The sequence below is a fragment of the Hevea brasiliensis genome, chromosome 11 (assembly GCF_030052815.1).
Source record: "Hevea brasiliensis isolate MT/VB/25A 57/8 chromosome 11, ASM3005281v1, whole genome shotgun sequence".
Taxonomy (NCBI): Eukaryota; Viridiplantae; Streptophyta; class Magnoliopsida; order Malpighiales; family Euphorbiaceae; genus Hevea; species Hevea brasiliensis.
The window spans coordinates 15,998,199-16,008,547 of NC_079503.1; the positions used below are offsets into that span (position 1 = coordinate 15,998,199).

The following is a 10,349-nucleotide window of genomic DNA, read 5'->3' on the forward strand; positions in this document are numbered from 1 at the left end:
AGGTGTCTTGGAACACTTGAACTTTTCAAATGTTAATAAATTAATTTATTAAGATAAAAATGGAGTGAAAACTATAATTATTTTCTATCATAAATATAAAACATATATATATATATATATATATATATATATATATATATTAAATTCATAATGTATTAGATCAAAAATAAGTTACATTATTTTTTTTTAATAATGCTCGAATATTTCATAAGTCGTCTTGGGTTTGCATAGCAATCTATAACTTTTTGCAAATTTTCTCTCTCAGGCAGAAAATAGAGTAGCAGTCGAAGTTGTCAAATCCCTCTTATCCTCTCCTTGTCATCCTTGTATCATTTCCCACTTCTGCTTCTATATAAATACTAGCCACACACCCTCTTTTCCTATACCCTAAAATCGTGAGCATTAACACTCCAAGCTCCATAATCTTCCTATCCTCCCTCGCTTCCTTTCTTTCTCTCTGTCTCTATCCCTCTCTCTCTCTCTCTCTCTCTCTCTCTCTCTCTCTCACACACACACACACACACACACACACACACACAATCACGCATACAGAGAGACACACAATGAGCACAGAAAATCCTATTCGTAATAACGTGAACTTTGCTACCCCAAGAAGCTTCGGAACAACCCTGAAATCCCATCTCAAAGAGACTTTCTTTCCTGATGATCCATTCAGGCAGTTCAGGAATGACAAATCTGGTGGCAGAGTCATAAAAAAGGCTGTGCAATACTTTATTCCAATCTTTGAATGGCTACCCAATTACAATCTACGCTTGTTTCGATTTGATGTGCTTGCTGGTATAACCATTACCTCTCTTGCCATTCCTCAGGGGATCAGCTATGCAAAACTTGCCAATCTCCCTCCTATAATTGGCCTGTGTAAGCCTGATGATAACTTTTTATTTTATTTTTAATGGTGAAATAATAGAACTAGTTAAATATTAACAATATTTGCAGACTCGAGCTTTGTTCCTCCTCTCATTTATGCTGTTTTCGGAAACTCGAAGCATCTAGCAGTAGGGACGGTTGCTGCTTGTTCATTGCTCATAGGCAATACAATTGGAGAAAAAGTATCTTACCAAGATGATCCGAATTTGTACCTCCACTTGGTTTTCACTGCTACTTTCTTCACAGGAATTTTTCAGACTCTTCTGGGTCTCTTAAGGTAAAAATATTTAATGATGTTGATATATTATAACATCTTTACTGTTAGGTACTTATTGGTATCAAATGAAACATATATAAATGCAGACTGGGGATTCTGGTGGACTTCTTGTCACATTCAACTATCACCGGTTTCATGGGAGGAACAGCAACTCTTATCTGCTTACAACAGCTTAAGGGCATATTTGGATTGAAACATTTCACCACCAAAACTGATGCTGTTTCTGTCCTCCGAGCAATTTTGCAAAATAGAAAAGAGGTTTGTAGAGGGGGAAAAAAAAGAAAAAAATTCTTATGGGGTATCTATTCAATTGCCTCAAATCCGATGCCTTATTATTTAGACTTAATAAAGATTCAAATTCAAAACCTATATTTGAATACGACTTTAATATCAGCTAAATCTTCTTAGTTAGCATTTCTTTTTTTTCAATCATCAAAGCAAGATAATTGAAATTTTTACCAGATTTTATAATTATTATTTTGAATTTTTGCTATTATTATTTTTTATTGACAGTGGAAGTGGCAGAGTACAATTGTAGGCATCATCTTCCTTGTTTTTCTTCAGTTCACTCGGTTTCTGGTGAGATATCTCTGAAACAAGAACCTGTAATAATTTTGATGTTAATTAATAATTTAGTATTAACATATCAGACACACATGGTATATATAATTATCATATAATAGTTAATTATTGATGCTTTAAAGATTTTGAAAAGTGGAAAGGACATGACTTGGTAAAGCAAATAGCTGCTACCTAGTGCCCTATAGTCAACATCAGATCCCAGCAACTGATCATCGCTGTGGGCGTACGCAACCATACCCACAGAGATTGTGGTATCTGTTGTTCAACAGGGGATGGGAAATTAAGAAAAAAAATTGGACACAGATATCAGTTTCGTGTTCACTGCTCTACTGGAGATTCAGAAAAAGTCCCATTGACATAATGTCTTCCTCCATTCGATTTGATTTAATCTAAAAAATTAAATAAAATGAAATTTATAACACATCAAATCAAATTAAATTAAATTAAGTAAAAAATTTAATTTAATTGAATCATTCTATTCAAATATTTATTAGTTTAGACTTCATTTTCAGTTTACTTATTTTATTTTGAACTTATTTTAAATTTAATTTCTATTTTATTTTCTATTTTTTATTTAATTTGTATACTTAATAATAATTAATTTAAAAATAAATTATTTAATTCAATTTTAAATTTTTAAAATAAAAAAACTAAATCAAACTGATTTATAAAATAATTAAGTTAAATTTCTGAATTAAATCAATTTAGTAAAAAATGAAGGGGGGTGAATTTTTTAATTTTCTTTTTTTTTATCAATAATCAGTGAAGTAGTGATAATAAAAGTGAAATTATATAGAGATGAGGCGTGCAAATAGTAAATATTTTTAAAATGGAAATTTCAGAGGAGGAAAAGGCCAAATCTGTTTTGGGTGTCAGCCATAGGTCCAATGGCGGTGGTCGTAGTTGGGTGTCTTTTCGCCTATTTTGCTCACGCCGACAAACATGGAATCCAAATCGTAAGGGACTCTCTTTCAACTGGATTAATCATCACTCATAATTACATTAAACCACCTAATTCATCTCTTTATTGTCTGTTCTTTCTTCTTTAATTAGGTGGGTCACCTCAACAGAGGCCTAAATCCTCTATCCATTAAACAATTGAACTTCGATTCTCAGTACATACCTGTGACTTTGAAAGCTGGCCTCATCACAGCCCTTATTGCTTTGGCTGTAAGAATACAAATTCTTCTTCTTCTTCTCCTCCTCTCTTTTCTTGTTTTTGGGTTTTGGGTTAATTAATGGGTGAAATATTATAATTATATTAATTAAAAAAAAAATAATTGCAGGAAGGAATAGCCATAGGAAGGAGCTTTGCCATAATGACAAATGAACAAGTTGATGGGAACAAGGAGATAATGGCTTTTGGTCTCATGAATATTGTTGGCTCCTTCACTTCTTGCTACTTGACCACTGGTATATCCATAATTTCCCTTTTTCTTCTTAATAAATTAAAAATTTTAAATAAAAAGGTACTCCCCTCTTTCACTTCCACTTTTATCTTTGATTTTTTAAAATTATTTTATCCAAAATTATTTATTATTTTGAAAAATTAATGAATAATATATTTTTTTTAAATTTTACTCTTATCTTTACTAAACATAATAACTATTTTTATAATTTTCTAAAACTCAACTTATCACCTCCCTCTCTTTTAAAGAAGTGAAATAAGAGGCAATACAAACAAGCATTGTGTTGGGAATATATAACTATGAGTTTAAGTTGTTTAAAGTTAGAATTCTTGCATTAAAAAGATAAGATGGAATGAATGAAAAACATAAGTGTGAAGAATTTACATATAGTATCAAACTCAAGAATTTACTGCACACAAAGCTCATTAAAAAAAATTCTCTATAGACATTTTAAACTCCCCGAATCTCTAATACACTGGACTACCAATCCAAGACTATTGTTCTCATTGATATGCATAATTAATTTCTTCGAGAAGTAAAAAATTATTTTCATTTGAATCGTCTTTAACTTGCAGGGCCATTCTCCAAAACCGCGGTGAATTACAATGCAGGGTGTAAGACGGCAATGTCTAACGTAGTAATGGCAATTGGCATGATGCTTACACTATTATTCTTGGCTCCTCTCTTTAGTCATACTCCTCTAGTTGCTCTATCTGCCATTATCATGTCTGCAATGCTTGGACTGATCAATTATGGGGAAATATATCACCTTTTCAAGGTTGATAAATTTGATTTTGTAATTTGTATTTCTTGCTTCCTTGGAGTTGCCTTCATAAGCATGAACTACGGCCTCATGATATCGGTAAGACTTCTATAAATATATCAGCACTGAAATCGTCTTCAGAACTATGAATTTACTTGTTGAATCCTAGTTGAAACCCGATCAGTAAAAATAAAAATTTAAATTGTATACACGATTGATGATAGATTTGTTGTATAATTTATCCTACCAAATTTCAGATTGGGCTTGCTTTGGCGAGGACACTACTATATGCTGCTAGGCCTGCTACCTGTAGGCTTGGACAAATTCCAAACTCATATTTGTATCGTGACACAGAGCAGTATCCTGGATTGACAAGGGTCCCAGGAGTCCTTGCCTTGCAACTTGGCTCCCCTATCTACTTTGCCAATTCCAATTACATTAGAGAAAGGTATTAATGTACGACACCAAAGGATTGTGGAAAGTTAGTTAATGAATCTAAAATTTGATTGATGTTGGAATTTTGATTAGGATTCTCCGGTGGATTCGAGAAGAAGAAGACATTTCAAATGCTAAGGAGTCTGTTGTTGAGCATATTTTACTAGATTTATCAGGTACATATTATACCCTGCTGAAAAATCCATGATTATAATAAATTTCAATTTGAGTTGAATATTTAATACTCATATAATTAATTTTGACTATACAGGTGTTACCTCCATCGATACAACAGGTATCGAAACATTAATTGAAATAAGAAAAATGCTTGAAGCAAAAAGCATTAAGGTATTTTTCTATTTTCTTTAATAGACATTCATATTTATATTTCAAAAAATTTTCAAGCACAAACTTAAAAAATTAATTTTTTTTTATTAACTCAATTAAATAAAAAATTTAATAACCATATATTCTGAAGTCTAAATGCTGCATCGGTCACTAAGAGCGCTATTGCTAATTATGTGGTTTATTCCTGCATGTAGATTGCAATTATAAACCCTAGGCTAGAAGTAATGGAGAAAATGATAAGGTCACACTTTGTAGACAAGATTGGAAAGGAATCCATATTTTTGAGCATTGAGGATGCAGTTGAGGCAAGTTTATTTTCAATGTCGGAGCAAAAGCAACAACAACAACAGGATGATTTCGTTTAGATGGAGCTGTGTTGATGAGGACCTCATCATGTACTATATGCTGCAAATGTAGCTTTAAGGATAAGAAGATGAACAAATTGCACAATGAGATGGTGCATTTCATAAGTTCATACATATAACCTTATACACAAGAGCTGGGTTTTTTTCTTGAATTTTCAACAGCCTTATCTTTGTATCTTTTTTCCATTTTAAATTGAACGAATAAACACCTTCTTGTCTTGAAGATCTAACAATTTATAGGGGTGAGTATAGATTGGTTCAGTTCAATTTAGTTTAGAAAATTGAAAAATTAAATGAATCAAAATTGAACTGAATTAAATTAAAGAGAAATCAAATTAAATTGAATCGAATCAATTTGAGTACGTTTGATTTAGTTCAATTTATCAATTTGGACTTCATCTTAAACCTCTTTTTTTTTTTTTTAATTCTAGACTCATTTTAAATGTAATTTTAGTTTTATTTCTTATTTTTACTCTAACCTTAGACCTAATAACAATTCACTTAAAAAAAACTATTTTTTTTAGTTCTATCGTTTTTTTTTTTCTCAAAAAGTCAAATTAAATAGATTAAATTTTTAAAAATGAAAAACCAAATTGGATTGATTTATCAAGAAAATCTAACTGAATTTTAAAATTAAACCAATTCGATCGATTTTTTTCGATTTGAATAGAATTGTGCTTAGTAAGCAGGCTTGTTTTAATTATAGTTCTTGCAAAGAAAGAATAAGAATCAAAACCAAATTTGTTGAATTTTTAATTTCAGTTCGGTTTTTTCAAATTTTTATTTCGATTTATTTCTTTAGTGTTTTGGTTTTACTTTGATTTTAGTTTGAATTTCAATTCTTAAGAAGATTTTATACACTTGTTATGAAGAGTGAATCAAAATCATTTCGGAAGCGAAGACAACATTTAATTATTCAATAGAAAACCTTTAAAATATGTTGAAGGCAATATTCAATTATATGTATCTTTTTTTTTTTAAATAATGAATTTCAATTCATTTGGCTAAAACAATTATATATATATACAATTGTTTGTGTAAAAAAAAATATAAAATTAAAATTATTTGTAATAAAAAAATATTAAATACCAATAGAAAATAAACTTATATTCTTTTAAACACCGATAATTTAAAGAATAAGATATTTTTCAATTTTAAATAGTGTAGTTCTATTGATTTAAAAATATATATATATTTCTAAGTATTCAGATTAATTAACAAATTCAATTGAATTATAATATGATAACAAAAGTTCTTGATTATGTCCACCATTGTAATTTTAAATTTTGGTCTCATTAGAGATGCAATGAGAATGAGATTCCTCTATATTTGCATTAATGCAATAGGCATAATATTTCCTCATAGAGTGTATGGGGGCATAACCATCCAATATATCCCATTTTTATGGGAAAAAAATAGATAAAAGATTAATTATAATTAAAAAAAAAAAAAAAACCTCCAAGGTTTATCCTTTTAGCCTCTAAGATTTAATAATAAACCAGAATTTTAGTATGTAGTAACCGTAAGAATTATGAATTTTTTCACTGAACTTTAATTAAATTATACATTGATCTCTAAAGTTTGAATTTAATTATATATTTTTTTTAATTAATCAATTATTATAATTTTATAAAATATTTAATTCTTCTAAATTTTATATTTTCAATAAAGATATATAGTGAGATTTTTTTAGTATTCTGTTTATTTCACGAAAAATAATTTATATATAAAAAATATTTTTATAAAAATATTTTTTTTTATTATAATGTTAAATTAATGATATATGTTTATTTCGTATTCGTATAAGCATTTTCAAATTTTAATAAGATTATTAAAATTTAAAAAATAAAAAATAATTTTATTTTTTAGATAAAATTATTTTCTTTAAAAATAATTTAATTTTTCTTTTAATTAGAAAAATATTTTTGTTAATTTATTTTTTAATATTTTAATTATTAAAAAATATGAAAATATTTTTCAATAAATAAATAGAACTAAAAAAATAAATAGAATTATTTATATATATATAGAGAGAGAGAGAGAGAGAGAGAGAGAGAGAGAGATTAAAACATGGATCACGACCAATATTTATAATTATCTCAAAAGTAAACCATATGCTCTAAGAAATCGACCCAGCGAGCCGATTTAGCCCACACTCAGATTATTCTCGCAGAATTGAGCTGGGCCGAGGATTCCAACTAGAGAAGATTGGAAAAGATCCAAACCCCACCCATTCCCTGTCCTCACATTCAAACATTGTTCTTCATCGTTAGCAGACAAAACAAACAATTACTCATCAATCGCTGGTTGCCTGGCTTGATCCTAGACTCTCCATTTGCAGCCTCCTTGATCAAGTTCCTCAACCCTCTTCTCCACAAATTATCCTTCAAGAATTTTTCTTATCTAGACATAGTGAATCAAGAACTTAAAACACAAGATATATAGTAAAATCCATATATGATAGATGGAATCTCACATATTTGCATTTGAATATATAATAAACCGAATTGAATTTCCATATCATTCAAAGTGGTAAGTTTTCATACATCAATATAATTTCACCTTCTATGTTGCACTATTATTCCTTGTTTGTTTGCCTAGAAAACAAACCTCTTTTTTTAATAAAAACAAACGGTATTTTGTTTACATATCATCATGTTTCACATTGTTTTGAGGTGATGTTATTTTTACAACTTATTATTTAATTAATTCTATGCCTTCAACTATTTTACAGAATCAAATTCTTTATTTTTTTTTTCCTTTTCTAAATCAAAATCCCTACCATCTTCCTCGTGTTTGATTGTATCAGTTTTATTCACAGTTTTTTACAAATGTTATAACCAACCACAAACAAATATTTTATTTCAATAGATGTAACTTTCTTTGAAGCATTTCAATAAATCATCCCACCCCCTTTGGATGGTTTACTAGCATTGTCTAACATTTTGGGATGATTCAAAATGAAGCCAATCTTTATGTATTTTATCATTATACTTCTCACGGTAATAACACCTATTTGGTGGTTTATGTTTATGATATTGTTATCCCAAAGAGTGATTGTGATGGTATTACTCAATTAAAACAACACCTTCGGTCACTTTCAGACCAAAGATTTAGATAAATTGATGTATTTTCTTGAAATTAAAGTAGCACAATCCAATACTGGAGTTGCAATCTCATCGAGTAAATGTGCACTAAATATACTGGAGGAAATTGATATGCGAGATTGCAAACCTTTGAGTATTCTTATGGATCCAATTGTCAAACTTATTCCTAAATAGATATTAGAATATATCAAAAACTCGTCGGGAAACTTAATTACACAATAATCACTCAAATAGATATTTCTTTTTATCATAAGTGTGATAAGTCAATCTCTTTAAACTCTTTGTGATAGTCTCCGAGATGCACTAATCCACATTCTCAAGCATATCAAAAGAGCTCTAGTATAAGGACCTTATATGAAGATAGGGACACTCATAAATTGTGGGATATTTTGATGAAGATTGAGTTGATTCTCATTCAGACAAAATGTCTACTTTAAAATGCTTGTTGAATGATTACCTAATCATATGAGCGATAATGTATTGAAATTATGCAATTAATTGTAACAATTTATACTTAATCTAAATGTATATATACCTCAAGATGCTTGAGGAAATGATGAAGAATTCATTCTAATTCTATTCCCATTCTTTCTTCTCTATTCCCCTTTGAAATTTTCAATATAATATATGATTATTTGGTCTTCTTGACTGTGGTTATCTCACTTTTTTTCTAATTCTTCATTAAGCACCAAGTCAAAAATATTTAGTCATGCTTCATTACTCTCCACAATTATAATGTCTTAATCTTAAAGAATTTTTTCATTGGTCAACATGAGTGTTCATTTGATGCCATTGCTCTTTAAAATAATCACAAAAATATTTTTCCTTCATGCAATGCTACATGTTGGTCTAGTTAAAACTGTTCAACTATTTGTTCTTAAAGGTGTTAAGAATTGATTCTAGTACGATTCCACTTGAGAATCAAAATCAAAACTAAATCTTCTTTGATTTTTAGAATCAAATTTCAATTTCAGTTTTAGTATGATTCTAAGCAATTTCAATATAGTTTTGATATAATTCTTGTTTAGTTTTATTCTATTTCAGGCTTAATTTTGATTTCAATTTCAATTTAGATCCTGAATTTGATTTTTAAATAGTAAAAAGAATGTTAAATTTCTAATATCGTAATAACAATAAAAACAATAATACTAATATTTAAAATAATAATAATAATAATAATAACAGTAATAATAATCTCAAAATTATATTAAATATATTCCTTAATAAGAATATTATAGTCTTTAATTAAAAGATACATATGTAATTAAGAATTAAAAGGTATCATATAATTAAGGATTATAAGATGATTTAATGTATTTATAACTAGAATTATTTCAAAAAGTTAGAAAAATAAAAGTTATTAAATTATATGCATTTATATATATATATATATTAAAACTATAAAAGATGTATAAAATTGACTCTTTGGTTCAGTATTGTTTCAATTCGATTCTTGATGAAGAATCAAAATAATAAATATAAATTTAATTCGATATAGTCCGATTCTACAGTAACAGTTCTTTTTTAATTTCGATACAATACAGTACTATTCTTTAATTGGGTTGGATTTTGATACATTTTATTTTGAGGTGAGAAAAATCTTTGCATTTTATTTATTTTGCTCAATATGACAACTCTAATCCACAAGTTTAAATAAAAAGATTTTAGGGTTTCTATTGAATTTGCATATTACTTGATATGGATACATCAAATAACTAAATGTGCTGTTGAAAACTTGCATAAAGATATCAGATTTTTTTCCAACATATTAAGTTTTGGCTATTGGCAATTGTTAGGGGCTACTTTTGGTTGGATCCTGTGGTTCATATCACCGGCTATGGATATCTGGGTTAGTAATCGTTGCTGTTTAGCCCACACAGTACCTACTACGTGTACCTAAGATATTGTACATACTGAAGAACAAATATTATTAAACCTTGGCCCATGAGGCTTAGTTTGGCCCTCGTCTTATTTAAGGCTCTTACTCCCCACCATTGTTTTGCTGCATGGCCCGTCTCCTAAGTCGGACATATAATTCATAGCTTTAGCTAGTCTCAAATTTTTAACCTATATTTAATTTTAATTTTATTTTATTATTAAAAAATTCATAAATTTTAATTTTATTTTACATAAAATTTTTCTAACTTATGATAATAGGTTTTTAGATTAAAAAAA

General features: G+C 28.5%; 1 protein-coding gene across 1 annotated transcript; it reads left to right on the top strand.

Moving 5' to 3' along the window:
• Positions 1-389: 389 nt before the first annotated feature.
• LOC110669542 (probable sulfate transporter 3.5) lies at positions 390-5,290 on the top strand. The gene is made up of 12 exons (XM_058129972.1): positions 390-879; positions 958-1,165; positions 1,252-1,423; positions 1,679-1,744; positions 2,590-2,703; positions 2,801-2,917; positions 3,034-3,160; positions 3,732-4,018; positions 4,177-4,367; positions 4,448-4,530; positions 4,626-4,702; positions 4,897-5,290. The coding sequence occupies exons 1-12, from the start codon at positions 564-566 to the stop codon at positions 5,065-5,067; spliced, it is 1,929 nt and encodes a 642-aa protein (XP_057985955.1). The 5' UTR covers positions 390-563; the 3' UTR covers positions 5,068-5,290.
• The last annotated feature ends 5,059 nt before the right edge of the window (positions 5,291-10,349 follow it).